Source organism: Coprinopsis cinerea, assembly GCF_000182895.1.
Source record: "Coprinopsis cinerea okayama7#130 chromosome 8 map unlocalized cont3.8, whole genome shotgun sequence".
NCBI classification, from domain to species: domain Eukaryota; kingdom Fungi; phylum Basidiomycota; class Agaricomycetes; order Agaricales; family Psathyrellaceae; genus Coprinopsis; species Coprinopsis cinerea.
This window is the reverse complement of record NW_003307537.1, coordinates 621,011-635,640: the sequence shown is the minus strand read 5'-3', so window position 1 is coordinate 635,640 and position 14,630 is coordinate 621,011. Positions and strand designations below refer to the sequence as shown.

At 52.3% G+C, this 14,630-nt stretch overlaps 5 protein-coding genes across 5 annotated transcripts; 2 read left to right on the top strand and 3 right to left on the bottom strand.

Annotated features, from left to right (window-relative positions):
• Window positions 1-409: 409 nt before the first annotated feature.
• CC1G_03367 (hypothetical protein) lies at window positions 410-2,182 on the bottom strand (the record flags this gene model as incomplete). The annotated part of the gene is made up of 1 exon (XM_001835533.1): window positions 410-2,182. One exon carries the CDS (start codon window positions 2,180-2,182, stop codon window positions 410-412), a length of 1,773 nt encoding a protein of 590 aa, XP_001835585.1.
• Window positions 2,183-2,548: 366 nt separating this feature from the next.
• Window positions 2,549-6,630, bottom strand: CC1G_03366 (hypothetical protein; the record flags this gene model as incomplete). The annotated part of the gene is made up of 6 exons (XM_001835532.1): window positions 2,549-2,735; window positions 2,798-3,411; window positions 3,467-6,121; window positions 6,178-6,464; window positions 6,521-6,539; window positions 6,595-6,630. The coding sequence occupies 6 exons, from the start codon at window positions 6,628-6,630 to the stop codon at window positions 2,549-2,551; spliced, it is 3,798 nt and encodes a 1,265-aa protein (XP_001835584.1).
• Window positions 6,631-7,628: 998 nt separating this feature from the next.
• On the bottom strand, window positions 7,629-9,330 carry CC1G_03365 (hypothetical protein; the record flags this gene model as incomplete). Its single annotated transcript, XM_001835531.2, has 6 exons — window positions 7,629-7,767; window positions 7,825-8,128; window positions 8,181-8,505; window positions 8,560-8,941; window positions 8,990-9,147; window positions 9,202-9,330. 6 exons carry the CDS (start codon window positions 9,328-9,330, stop codon window positions 7,629-7,631), a joined length of 1,437 nt encoding a protein of 478 aa, XP_001835583.2.
• A 628-nt stretch (window positions 9,331-9,958) lies between these two features.
• Window positions 9,959-11,191, top strand: CC1G_03364 (hydrolase; the record flags this gene model as incomplete). Its single annotated transcript, XM_001835530.2, has 6 exons — window positions 9,959-10,012; window positions 10,067-10,116; window positions 10,208-10,260; window positions 10,311-10,604; window positions 10,662-11,018; window positions 11,070-11,191. 6 exons carry the CDS (start codon window positions 9,959-9,961, stop codon window positions 11,189-11,191), a joined length of 930 nt encoding a protein of 309 aa, XP_001835582.2.
• Window positions 11,192-11,832: 641 nt separating this feature from the next.
• Window positions 11,833-14,592, top strand: CC1G_03363 (phospholipase; the record flags this gene model as incomplete). The annotated part of the gene is made up of 9 exons (XM_001835529.2): window positions 11,833-12,210; window positions 12,268-12,522; window positions 12,584-12,853; window positions 12,906-13,002; window positions 13,056-13,277; window positions 13,331-13,457; window positions 13,514-13,756; window positions 13,814-14,029; window positions 14,091-14,592. The coding sequence occupies 9 exons, from the start codon at window positions 11,833-11,835 to the stop codon at window positions 14,590-14,592; spliced, it is 2,310 nt and encodes a 769-aa protein (XP_001835581.2).
• Between the last annotated feature and the right edge of the window lie 38 nt (window positions 14,593-14,630).

The following is a 14,630-nucleotide window of genomic DNA, read 5'->3' as shown; positions in this document are numbered from 1 at the left end:
TGAAATTGGATTCAAACTCGGACAGCAACAGTAAAGAAAGGGCAGCGTCTATGGGACGCCGAAAGGGTACATTTGTTTGATTCACGTTTCGAATTGTACATATTTGAGGTTGGTTGGTTTATATATCGTACAACAAAAAGAAGAGAAAGTTTGGTGTTTAAAAAGGTATATCCGGTGCTTGATAGAGGATGGTGAAACGTCTTGATTACTAGACTGGAACAACAGAACGAAGAAACGGGAAAGGGAAGGCACGTAAACGCAAGCCTTCCACGGGCAGAAAAATGAGAGAAAAAAAAATAGAAGTGGATACAGTCCACTGTGTTCCAGAGGGGGATCGCAAAACGGTACCGGATGTCAGATTAAATCGGTCCACGAGTAGTCGGGTGTCATCTAATAGGGCAGTCGACGTTCAAGCAGTGGGCTTGTAATAGATCGTCGTCAGGTACTTCTTCCTATACCGAGTCGTACTCGCCACAGCCAACACCCCATTCCGGATTGCGCTGGTGCAGAGATGGTGGAGAACGACGTGGCTGGGGACAGGAAGAACTGAAGCGTCGTCGGTGAGAGAGGGCATGTTGTTCGTGTCGATCGTGATGGATCGCGAGGATACAGTACCACCAGATGTAGGGATGGAGGGCGAGGGGATGGGGGTCGTGGATGTTGTAGGTGTGGTCGTTGCGGTGCTTTGGATTGAAGTAGGCGCTTCACCGGTGGTCTCGTGCAACTGTTCTCCTTCGACGGGGGGAACCTCGTTGATAGTTGTAGGAATTGAATCTGCGAGGATGCCATCGGCAGACGAAGGGCCAATCTCGCCGACTTCGGTTGGAGGTGGGGGTGGTGGGGGCTGCATACCGCGGCGGGATCCAGAGACATCCGAGTAACCTCTCTCCCTTCCCCTCCTTCGTTCCTCTCTTCTTTCCCGGTCACTCCGATCCCTCCTCGACGATCGTCCACTGCCACCTTGTCCACTTCCGACACCACCATTCAGACCACTCTGTATCACACTTGCAGCATTTCCGACAGGACCAGCAGTGTTCCCGATGGCGTTGGCTGCAGGACCAGGACTGACACGCATGTTCAGGATGAGTTTATCAAGATGGCGAGGGAGAGTGGGGGCAGGTGGGATGTTGGGTGCGGGTACGAATCCACTAACGCGTTGATGGTGGTTATGAGGGTCGACTTGGCCTTGATTGGCCGCCAAGTACATCTCCTCCTCTTTGAAAGCCTCGAGTAGCTCTGGTGGGAGAACGTTGGTCCATTGCTCCTGCTGGACAGGATTGGGAACATCCTTGATCGTCTTTGGCTGTGGGGGTGGGGGTGTAGCAGGTGCCGACTCGACGAAGAACGAAGGGTCCTTGGGTTTCCCTGCAGGGGGGAAGGGGACGGCCACGTAGTTGGCGAGGGAGCCTTGATCGTCGACGGCGGTGGGAAGATCGTCTGCAACGCGCCACTGGTCGTCGACGAGGAAACGGATGTGGTGTGTTCCTGGAAGCAGATCGACCGTGGTCACGAAAACAGGGGACCCAGGCGACTCGCGTTCCATGACTCGTCTGCCTTTCCAATCGTCGTCTCCAGCACGAGCCAACACGACGTTGTAACCTCCACCCCGCCAGACAATCTTGGTGGGAACAGGCTGTTGTCTTGCAAATGGGCCCAAGTTGGGAGCCTGGCGAGCGGCTGGATCCAGAGCGACGGGGATGGACGAGCGGACGACTTCCCGGGCCACAATCGGGGGAGCCGAAGCCCTTTGTGGTTGCCTGGGCTCTGGGGGAGGTGGGGGAGACGCTGGTGCATGAGATTGGTTGTAGAGTTCTTGAATGCGACGCTGCTGGATCTGCTGTTGGTGCTGCTGTCGATAATAGGGCGTGCCACGAGGCGGAAATGGCTGATTTGAAGTCGTCGCCCGCTGGTCAAGTAGATCTGTCGACGAGAACTTTGGTCTGCCACGTTCTGGCTGCTCTGCGTTGGGTTTCTGGCCAGGGATTGGTATGCTTGGAGTCTTTGGCTGTTTCTGGGGCTGGCTGGAAGTGGATGTAAGTGCGAGGGACGCCAGGTCGGGGAGTTCTAGCGATCTCTTCTTTGTGCGCAGAGAACGATGAGGTGCGCCTGGTGACGGGGACGGAGACTGTGTACGCCGTTGGAGCTGTCGGCCATTTGCAGGAGTTGACGCTGAATTGCCCATTTTATTGGGTCAAAGGTCAGACAGATCCCATAACTTGCCCAATCCCTCACTTTGTTGTCCTTTGTTAATCACCGACGTCATTGCCCTTGATCTCCTCACCCTCGAGGCCTCCAGTTCGATCCCGGCATTCGACGAAGACTGTGCAAAATGGACCCTCCTCAATGATAAACCCACTGCTCTCCCAAACACGGCGTCGGCGATTTGAAAGATAAGAGTCATGATTCAAAATCCCATAGTTAGATTACATGCAGTGTAGTATGCTGGAAAGTTCATAGGACATAATATATAGGCTAGGGATCACGATAGCGGTCACACTTGTACATGAAGTAGAAACGCCAAAACATTGTAAAGAAAGGGATAAGATACTCAAATGCCGTGATGAACAAAAGGGACCCAGCGATGGAAAGATGTTCCCTGCTCCCGCAGTTCCTTCACAGCAAGGTGCAGTCCATATGCTGCGTCGGTGACGTCTGGCGGGGCCGCAGTACCGTGCCGGAAGAGATGACGATAGAACGCGTCGGCTACGATGGGGCCGTCGTCGTCGTGGATTACCCTGGATTCCAACGAACACAGTTTAGTCAAGGTAACACTGCACGCAAACAAGGCCATACTCACCACATGGTCGCAACTACACTACGGAAACCCGCAAACTGCATTGTGGCAGCCAGAGTGAGGGACTCGTCTGGACGTTCTTCATCTCCCATAGCAGTCTCGCAGGCACTCAGGTAGGCAAGGGCAGCGGTCGAGGCCTGACAGTCCCGAATGAGTGATGACATCGTCAAACGCCCTTCGCTGAGTAGCAGGCAGCTGTCTAATGGGTTTGATAAATTCTGCTTTCCGTGACAGCCAAAGTGGACGATGGATGCAGAGTTGACGTCTTCCACAACGGGTTTTTCAGAATTTGTCTTTGAACCAATGCGGGTAATCAAACGACCCTTGTCGGGGATGCGCGACTCGATCTTTTCGAGCTCCTTTCTGGTCGCTGGAAGGCTGGATTCCCCCGATACATGTCCATCCGGTTCGATTACGACAAGCATCTTGAACTCGGGGTTAAGCTCGGGCGGGGGTGCGATGAGGTCCTGTGGAGCGGAGCAATAAGACGAGACGACATAGTCGGATAAGCAGTCGGATTCTGAGGAAGGAGGGGAAGGGTAATTGCCGGCAGCATGGATTGGAAGGAACGTGAAAAGACCGGCGGGACACCACCACATTCTACGCGGGTCGTTGGTCTAGTCGCCGGTTAGCAATCGATTGACTGTATGTATGACCGTTTGATACCCTCACCTTCTCGAATCCGAGTGCGGAAATGACTGGCTGGCCCACTTTCAACCAAAGCTCTTTCAGGATATCCCGAAATTCATCATCGATCGTTCGACCCTTTCCGGCGCGGACTGGCTTGAAGGCACGGTCCATTTCTTCAAAACGGTCTTCAGAATCACTTCGACCGAATCCTCCCGCCAACCGGCGAATCGTGGCCACCCAACGCTGCAATAACTCCATGTCTACGAACAAAGCAAGGCGGTGAAGGGTTCCATCCTCCTTGAGAATGAGAGCGTGGCAACCGAAGTTACTGGCATTCAGGAAGACGATAGGTCCCTTGCGCGCTGCAGTCTTGAGGTCGTCGACCGAAGGGGGAAGCAGGAAATCGTGAAAGCCTTCCATGGCTCGGGTCTTTGCGATGATTTCTTCCCTTTGTTGGGAAAGAAGGTAAGGGCGGAGTGGCTGGGTACTTCCAGACAGTGTGGACTCCGGTTGGGGTTGCTGTTCGGTCGCGATCTGCAGCTGGCGAGTAACTAATCGGAAATCCGATGCAAGGTCGGGATGGAGTGCATCGAGGCGGTCGAGGGATCCACGGAATTGGAGGGCTTGGGACCAAAATACAGACCGAGCGGTGGAGAGAAATACAAGCGCTGTATCGAGTTCATTTTGCTCGATCGCACACTGAACCGCATCCTTTGATAAATCCTTGGCGTAGACGAGAACATTCTGGCGTTGTTCGAGCGTGAGGTCGAGGGAGGCTAGGACGGGAAGTGAAGATATGCCATGACGATAAGCGTCCAGTGCGGTGCGGGGGCGATGGAATTCACGGCAAGTGGATGCCCAAAGCTTGGAATGGTGTAATCTGACCAGGGGCGATGCCCCGTACCATTGGACCCCAGACTTGAGGAGTTCAAAAATCTCATTCAGAGTATCGTCGTCGCGGCAAATCTTGTGCTTCGCTTTGAGAGGCTGAACGAGGTTATTGACAGCCTTCAAGCCATCTGGATGATTCCACATGTTGCGGCTAGGATCATGTTGGTTTTCAGGAGAGGTATGGGAATTGGAAAGCATCGCCAGAACCTCTCGCCCATGAACTATACACTCCGTGAGGGCCTCAAAGTTACCGGCGCTTTGAAAACACCTAAAAAGGGCCCCCGCCAGGTTGTTGAGCGAGTTGCCACGGTCGCGATGGCCGAGAGAACGGAGAGACAGCGCTTCCCTGTGGAGGGCAATGCACTCGTCCAGGTCCCGGAAGTCGCCCTTGTTCCCGAAGCGAGTGGAGAGGGCGCTCCCTAGGTTGTTGAGCGAACTGGCACGGTCGGGGTGGCCATGAGGACGGAGATCCAGCGCTTCCCTGTGGAGGGAAATGCACTGCTCTAGGTCGCGCAAGTCGCCTTTGTTGTCGAAGCGAGTGGAGAGGGCGTTAGCCAGGTTGTTGAGCGAGCCGGCGCGGTGGGGATTTCCTCGAGGAACGAGAGATAACGCTTCCCTGTGGAGGGCAATGCACTCGTCCAGGTCCCAGAAATCGCCTTTGTTGCCGAAGCGAGTGGAGAGGGCGCTCGCTAGGTTGTTGAGCGAACTGGCACGGTCGGGATGGCCGAGAGGGCAGAGAGACAGCGCTTCCCTGTGGAGGGCAATACACTCGTCCAGGTCCCGGAAGTCGCCTTTGTTCCTGAAGCGAGTGTAGAGGGCGCTCGCCAGGTTGTTGAGCGAGTTGCCACGGTCGGGATGGCCGAGAGGACGGAGAGACAGTGCTTCCCTGTGGAACTTAATGCACTCGTCCAGGTCGCGGAAATCGGCTTTCTTCTGGAAGCGAGTGGAGAGGGCGTTCGCTAGGTTGTTGAGCGAGCCGGCATGGTCGGGATGGCCGAGAGGGCGGAGAGACAGCGCTTCCCTGTGCAGGGCGATGCACTCGTCCAGGTCGAGGAAGTTGCCTTTGTTCCTGAAGTGAGTGGAGAGGGCATTCGCCAGGTTGTTGAGCGAAACGGTGCGTTCGGGATGGCCTCGAGGGCAGAGGGATAGCGCCTCTTTATGAAGACTGATACTTTGCTCCAGATCTTTGATCTGACCAGTGCAGGCGAAACGGTTACCCAACGCAAGGGCGTAATGTGCAAGTGTGTTGTGTCGCCTTGGGTGCTGTGGAGGCCGGAGGGAAAGCGAGCGACGAAATTGCAGGATGGCTTCATCGATCGCGAGTTTGTCTCCTTGCATCAACTGGGATCCCAGTTCGTACGCCTCTTGTCCTTCTTGATCTTCGACGCGAGCCGCTTCAACATACCGTGCCATTTCTTGAAGACCACTCATCCCTTGTAGCATCCCACTTTCCAAGAAGTTGGCAAACCCAACGTGCCGTAGGTCCGCAAGGGCAATTAACAGCATGGGATCCCCTGTTCCGGACGCTTCCTTGGCGTCTTGAAATAACGCCCTAGCCGACGACAAGTCGTCCTCATCGCCACAGGACAGGTACCTCAGCACCAATGCGTTTCCAGCACGAAGCGCCAGCTGGGCTCGATAATTGGTCACGACATGATATGAAGCAAGGATGTCACTGGCAACAACAATGGCGGTGTCGAGGTTGGATTTGTCGATTGACTGTCGATATTCATGAAGAAGGTTGAGAGAGCATGCGATAATTTCAGGACAGTGATCTCCCTGAGGACCCATCATCTGCAGTTCACGCTGTACGAGTTCCAACATTATTGCTTGTGTTTGTTGACCGATACATTTGCACTCACGATGAAGGAGGATTTGATGGCCTCGTTGCCTTTCAAAAGCCTCGTCGCTTCGTCCAGATCGTCCACCCATCCGTGGCACGCGAAACGGGTTATAAGCGCTTTGATCAGGGCAACCTCTGCCTTCGCCTTGGTGTCGTTGTCGCCGTCAGCTTCGCGGATGGCCTCCCGTAGTATGGTAATCGCGTTTTCTAGGATGTCCTGTCGCATTCCCGTCGTAATAGACTCCAAAAGTCCTTTCACGTAAGCCAAAGTCCCTTCCAGCATGTTGTCATCTTGCATAGATATTCCTTTGAGCGGTGTCCTTCAGATGCGCGTCCCCGGAAAAAGGCTATGGGATGCATACCTGCAGGTTCATGCATAGTCTAGAAGAAATCAAGTCAGCCAAGGCGCTCGTCACACTAAGCCACCGGGGCTTACTGTGACTTCGTGGTTGTTGAATGGGCTGCTATCCATAGTAGGAGATATGTTGGGAACAGTTCTGCTGAGACAGCCTTCGAAGACATTGTTCTTATAGCCAGCAGCAACACCGGATACCACAGCACCAGACCACCTGTTCTACACGAGGCTCACCTTGAAAGGCGGTATGGAATTGAGGGTCCCATGGTCGAGCACGATTGCAATTTAGACGCTGGCGCCTGTGTTCAACAGCGCGCGTGCGTCGTGGCCTGTTGCTGTCCAAATGAAGCTGGGCGGTGATCCAAATTCTTTACTTATGTTTTCAACGAGTCTTGTGAGTGTTTTGGGAACAGAGGGATGTCACATCGATAGGGTATGGCCTGGATTCAAACCCTATACATAGTAGAAGGGTGAGGTTCGAATTCAGCATCACCCGGCTTTCGAAATCTGAAATACAACTCCGCTTGCTCCGACTCCGAAAATGAAATTCGCTGGCAGTAATCATCCTGTGGTCTCCTCCACTGCGCAACAATGTTCCTACTCACTTTCGCCCCCACTTTCCTAAGTCTAGTGTGTGGATCACAGCATTCCAGTTCTATGACCTTCCAGGCGGTGTGCGTCTCTGAAAAGACACAAATCGAGAATGGATTATACTTGGGTAATCAACGCTGGGAGTGAAGATCCTTCTTCGAGGTGTGTCCCTGTGAGAAAGCTGTAAATAAATGCTGTACGCAAGCCGATGCTTTGTATTCCTATGATTGCACGCGGTCAACGCATTCCTTTCATGAACTCGCCTCACAGGAGGAACGGGTAAGCTGTGAAAGACATTAGGCGCCCAAACGGTCATCGATCATCCATGACATTTTACAGTCCTGTGTACCACAGCATCTGACCACACCTCTAGTCTCGTAACAGCTCCCCTCCTATCCCCAATAATTTTGAAATAACGATATGTCTATTACAAAAGGGAAACTATCTACTAGTACAGGGAACTGTGGGAGCGACAGAGGGTCTATCTACTATCAAAAAGCACGGAACGGGCATGTAGGTACCGCCTAGAAGACGTAAATCTCAGAACCGGGGAACCAACGAGCCTGTGGTCGATAGTCGAGATGAGATCGCATCCGCTTCTGAACCGTGATATGGAACTTGGGCTCAGGATCGGGAATCTTCCTCCCTCTGCCAAGATTGATCCTACACACAGGGTAAGAAAGGACGTACAGCAAAATTATGAGATATGAATATGCTTACCCGTAGTTCTTCCTCCAAACACCCTTTGCGTCCTGCCAAGTATGATGCAAAGGCAGAATCTCCAATAACCACCACGCCTTGCGTCTCTTGAGTTCATCGTGAATGTCCTGCAACGCGTCCGCATCGTCCAGGATCAACTCGGACGCGCTAGGTTCCAAACGCACGCGAATGTTGGCTCGGGCCATTGCATCAAGATCGAAGAGGATTCCACATCCTGAAGCAAGGATTTCGCGTACCATCCAGCGCAAGCTGATGTTACCGAGATTCTGGGTCTGGGAGTTATGTACCGAGCCTCCGCCGACGTCTGAGTTGCGTGTGAGCACAGGCATTCTGGTAACAACATGGAGATGACGCACCGCTGTGGCAACCTGCAAACCAAACTTCCAGGACATCATCAACGGGGCCGAGTCGCTCCGTGGAATCGTCGTTCACCATTGCCCGATTGACAGCTGTTGAGTACAGATCCTTCACAGCTTGGGCCCTCTTGAGCTTTTTCTTCAGCTTTCGACTGCGCTTGGATGGAATCCGACCAAAGAATTGACAATGAGGAACATCATCTTCAGCCAAGGTGGACGAATCGGAGGATCCTTGCTTTCGGTGATCGACCTGCTCTGTTGTGAAACTGTCATCCTCCTTGGGGGTGGGACGGTGGTAGTAATTGGGTTGGAACTTGACACGTCGCTGAAAATGGTATTAGGCAAGGGCTGTACATCTGGGAATGTAGGGTGAACGCACTTCGTCCAGCGCAAGAGCATGTCTGAAGGTCTTGACGGACCGGTTAGAGTTGGTGAAGGGCAGTGTGCGTTTGATGAACACTCCAACGCTAGATACAGTATCCCAAACTCCCATAAACTCGATCTTGACATCTTGACAATAGGTCTGCTTGAATCCAGCACACAATTCGATGCCTTCTTTGTCTTCACGTTTGTATAACTTGTAGGCGAACGGAACCTGAGCTTGATTTCCCCGGGGAAGGAGACCAGCCTTGTACAAGAACCCGCCCAGGGCTCGGGCTGTGTAAGCACCTCTGGAGAAACCGAAAATGCATATTCGGTCTCCAGTGCGGTAGTTGTCCATCAAGAAACGGTAACCTTCCATTACATGATTATCGAGGTACCTATCCAACGTCAATTCAGGGATTGCGTGAAGTGCGCCATTCACTCACCATGCAACCGCCAAATCCAACATCTTCGCACCCCAATGGAAGAGCGGGGATACTACACCAGGCTCGAACCAAGTCCCTACGCCGGCCTGGTAGTAGCAGAGCTGCTGCTCAAAGTCGTCTTTCTTCAGTAACGCAAAGAGCTTGACCACGTTGGTGTTCTGAAACGACCATCAATAAGCTGTCGCGTCGTTGAATTCCGATCAGGTGCCTACATCTGCATCGTACTCGTTCGACGTCCCGTCGAAACACAGGACCAAGGTCCTAGGTTTTGGCAATGACTGCCCGTGAGGGGCTTCCATCGTCGTAGAGTTGTTGTAGGCCTGGCGGTCGCGACGAGGCATAGGTATCACAACGGGTACTGCTGGGCAGACTCAAGTCGTGGGGTGATCCAGGATTCAGAAGGAAACGATCGTAGCAGAGGTGGCTGGTGGGCCATGCTTTTCTAATACCTGGACGAATAAAGGCAGAACAGAGATAGCCCAATCCCTGCAGTTTCTTGTTGTCATTGTCGCGGTACACCACAACATGTTGCTGTGATGAATGTTTAACGAAACAAGACTGTGGAGGGGTGCGCGGTAACAAGCGAGAGAAGCTTTATTTAGCGCGTCGAGAGCCTGTTCTGGTGTTGTTTCAAGTCGACTTTGAGACCGAGGATTAAGCTTCAAACTCAAAACCAATTAGCGAATAACGGTCGGTCAAGCAAAGATACTCACTCACTACCGACGGCCAAACCTTATTGAGCACATCCTGGAATTCTGAGTTCCCGAATAAAGAGGTTTAAAAGCCGAAAAATGCAAGCCCCACAAGGCATAGATTAGAACCAGGACGCAGTTGGGGAGAAACCTGCTTCGACAGTGCAAGCATCAGACGCGGAAACGGCAACGGCCATGACCGAAGCGCTCAAACGATTCCTTACCCATACCAATATATATACCCTGTTTTGTCTTCTTCTTATGAAAGCGCATCCACATGGCTAGTTCGCTTTCAAAGCTTCGAGTCGCGGTAGTCCAGTTGAATCCCAAGGTATGTACCAGCGTTTCAACTGCAGGGCTTAAATCGACGTTGGGTTTCCAAAAGTTGGGCCAAGTGCAAGCGAACATCCAGCGAGCACGAGAGCTATGCAGCAAGTTAGTCACAATCCCTAATCGCACAACTACTCATCCAAGCACGGTGAATTAGAGGAGATCCCGTGCTTCTCTTTGACTAAATTCATTGTAGTCTCCAGCCACACACCCTTGACCTAATATGCTTCCCAGAAATGGCATTCACGGGTAAGTCCACCCTTGCTTCAGTGGCAGAGCTCAGCTAACGTCTACCGCAGGATACGTATTCGACGATGCGGAGGCTATAGGTCCCTACCTCGAGGAACGACACACAGGACCGACGTCCCAATTTTGCGCAGAATTGGCCAAGAAGCTGAATTGCTACGTCATGGCAGGCTATCCTGAACGACTCTCCGAGGCTGAGCGCGCAGAGCCTGTCGTCGACACGGAAAAGTCGTGCCCGAACCCAGTGGGCGCCAATAGTGCTGTCGTCTATGGCCGAAATGGGGAACTGGTCAGTCATTACCGCAAGTCGAATCTCTACGATACAGACATGACGTGGGCAAAGCCTGGTGAGTTTCACATTGGCCCCTCCGCTTTGTGTATTCATCACGATTGGACGTCGACAGGCACCGGCTTCGCGTTTCTCAAACTTCCCGATCCCCTTCGTTCGGTAAGCCTTGGGATATGCATGGATCTCAACCCCGAGCGAGGGAAGACCTGGAGTTTAGAGGAAGGGCCATACGAAATCGCGGACCACTGTTTGAAGAACAAGACTAACCTCCTGGTTCTTTTAAATTCATGGCTGGAATCTCCGTACAACCCTGTTGACGAAGACGATAACGACTGGAGCACGCTGGAGTATTGGGCTGCGCGGTTGCGCCCTTTGTGGGCAAAGGATGACTCTGGGCTCAGGAAGAACGACTCTTCTCACCAACCAAAGGAGACAATTGTGGTGCTGTGCAATCGGTCTGGGAGTGAAAATGGTTTGTGTGTTTCATTTCCCGTGATATGTACTGGATCTGACGAAACTATAGGCAAAACATTTGCGGGCACTTCTGCTGTGTTCAAGTTAACTAAAGGAGTGGGAAGGCCGGTTCTTCTTGACATGATGACCAAAGGTGAAGAGGGGGTCAAAGTGTGGCACATCGCGATCTAACGGCTGCATTCTCTAATCTATGCGCGCTCTCCTGATGGAATGGCTGGGATCCCTCGTCCTTGGGAAAGCCCGTACTGTGCGCCGCAGTTTTTCAAATGGAACTGATTTACTTACTGTGAAGAACAAACATCTCTTCGTGTCAGTGAAAAAATAAGCTCCGAGGTGCAGAAGTCTGGAAGGCATTGATCAGTTGATGTAGTTTGTTTCCAGTCGACGTCAATTGAAACTCGCCGATTTCGTCGAGTTGCTCAACAGTATCATGTCCGTATGCCATAATCTCGACTGCTACTCCCATCTATTGAACATAACTTCCAGGAGCAATCTATGCCCCGACGTGGTGTTCAGCTTGCTTTGAACCCGGAGACATCGGTTGACCGAGAAGTGATACCGACGCCCACGAAAGAAACAGGACAAGGCACAGCGTTTTCGTATCGTTGAACCTTCTTTTGCCTTCTTGGACGTGAAGAATCTAGAAGCAGACCGCCCTGGTCATGATCCCGACTGCCAAAACTAAGGTAGTGCGGTGACTTTGAACAGGATTCATGAACAGTGGGCGGTATTCCCCCTGTCTCCTGTCAACTGACCTTCTGTTCTTATAAAGGGAGCTCAGCAGTACTGCATCCTTATCTCGCTTATCGACAATGTCCACTGTTAAGACACTCGGGGAGAGTAACGTCCCCAAGCTCGCCCAGGCATCCAGTGCGGAAACGGTATCCCAGCTATGGTTCAAGACCAAACCTATCAGTCGAAAGTTCTGTTACAGGGCGGTTCAACTTCAGCTGGAGACCATTTCTTCCGACCAAGGCCACGACGAGTCCCACGGGAATGTATCTTGGAGTTGGTTCGAACTCGTCGTCTTCAAGGATGGCCAATCCGAGGAGCCTGTCATAAAGAACGGGCAGCCGCTCGTCTGGAAGAGCCACAACAATCGAACGGACCCTCTGGACACCAGGGCGGCCGATTCTCTGCACTTTGGTATTATCTTTGATCGAAGGCACGACCTTTTTGACTTGATTGAAGTAAGTTAATCCTATGGTCTATGGATATAATACCTTGTTGACAACATTCCCATGTAGATCGGGAATGTCATTGGAATTCGCGTTTGTGCCAAGCACCCTGGATGGATCAACGATGCTCAATATGGGCGCTTGCGGGCGAAATACGTCCACTACGATCTCTTTTCGCCGATGGCCTGGCATGTGGGAGAGGGTCTGGAAGCGAGCACCAATGAGGCCGTTACTGACGGCGTCTACACCCTCACTCCGCCTACCGAGTGCCACCTAATCTCCAAGACCGACGAGCAAACGGACGCTATCTGGTTCACCACCCCAGTAAGTGTCGGGTTTTGGTGGTCATTCAGGTGGTCGCGTAGCTGACTTCAGATTGCCGAAGATTCTGGACGAGAATACGATACCCAAGTTCCAAGATATTCAACTCTTTACCACCGCGCGACACCAAGGTGTGCTCCCAGAGGGGGCTACCGGTATCTGGAGCTGGTTCGATATCGTGATCCTCGATACCCCCGAATCGACACAACCCAAGGTGAAAGATGGCCGTGTTCTGGTCTGGCTGAGCCATGAAGTCCCTGCTGGCCAGCTTGGTGATGTCGAACAAGACGGGAAACTATTCGGCCCTGACCATGAGATCTTCACCCACCTTCAGGTATGGAGTGTATCCCCATATGGTGACCAACCTTCCCTGAATGTTCGTTTAGCCCGGTAATGTTATCGCGGTTCGCCCAAGCACTCGGTTTGCAGGTTGGGAGTTACATGCTCAATCGGCAAGGCTGGTCGTGCGTTTGTCGAACAAGGGTAAATTCTCCCCTTCCACTGTGATAAGGTTGCTCACGAGGTGTCCCTTTAAGGTCGCACCGGGGGTGTGCCCAGGTCTCAGGTTGACTGGGCCAAAGTCATCAAGCGCAATAAAGATCTGCAAGCGGCGCTGGAACAATACTTGACTAAAGCTACCTCCCATAAGGATCCTGCTGCAGTGTCGGTGGAAACGACCTTGCTCACTCAGGAGCTTCGTGCCGATCGTGATGATAACTATGGTGAAGGAGAGCGGCCACTACGCCTTCTTTCGCTCGGTATGGTCCTTCCCTACGGCGCGATGTGTATCAGGCTGACACACCTCGACTAGATGGCGGTGGAGTAAGAGGTATTTCGGCACTTCATATTCTGAAAGATATCATGGGCAAGGTCACTGGTGACAAGAACGCAAAGCCCTGCGATTACTTCGACATGATGGCCGGAACTAGCACAGGAGGGTTCGTCAAATTCCATTACATCGTATCCAGGAGCATTTGAATTGATCACTCCAAAGCTTGATTGCTATTATGCTGGGTCGATTGCGGATGTCCATCGACGAGTGTATCGACGCCTATGAAGACCTGGCGAGTGAAATCTTTGGTGCTGGGCCAATTTCCAAGGTCGTCAATGGGGCGACCACTGGTGCTCGATATTCAGGCGACACTCTAGCCAATGCTGTCAAGAAGGTCATTGGCAAGCATGCAGAGGGAAACAATCCCGACGCGCCAATGCTCGATCCGGAGGATGGATGCAAAGTGTATGCTGGCAGCTCCTTTCTACGATCTTGGACATGTATTCTAACAATGCTGTCCAGGTTTGTTCTGGCTTGCCGAGCAGACGATCTCAGCAACAGCGTTGCCACTCATCTCCGGACGTACACCAACAAGGAAGTCGAAAAGTCATTCAACGAATACAAGATCTGGGAAGCCGCTCGGGCTACATCTGCTGCACCAACTTATTTCACCCGCATCAAATTGGGCGACCATGAATACATTGATGGCGGCGTAGGATTCAACAACCCCGTGCTCTTGTGAGTAAACCTGCTAACACGAATTGAGTTTACAAGAGCGAAGTGCTGAGCCCTATGCTAGGTTGATGGGAGAAGCGCGTCTCTACTTTGGTTTTGCCCGTCCGATTGGTTGTTTAGTCACCATTGGAACCGGAATGAACCCCAACGTCGTCCTCCCGGATGTAAGCAACAATCCCGTGGGCAATATCATCACCACGGCTGGAACTATCAAGAGCATGTGGGAGCTTGTCACCACAAGCGAACACGCCAATATCATGGCCCGCAACCTCCTCGATTCCAACCTATACTTCCGGTTCAACGTGGGCAAGAAACTCGTTGACCAAACTTGGATAAAACAGGTCTCCCCGACATTCTGGGAGAGAATCTTTGGGAAGGAAGAAGAAGCCCAGAAGTACACAGAGGAAAACTGGGCCAGCTTGGATATCGCGTTGGATGACTACAAGCAGATGGCTGCGCTGGTCAAACTGACGTTGGAGTTTATGACGATTCCGGCGGAGAATGACAGAGCGAAGAGAGCGGCTGATAAGCTTCCGCCTAAGAAGGTTCCAAAGAAGAAAGCGTAGGTCAACGAAGGTCCTAGTTCCATGTATTATAGGCCATT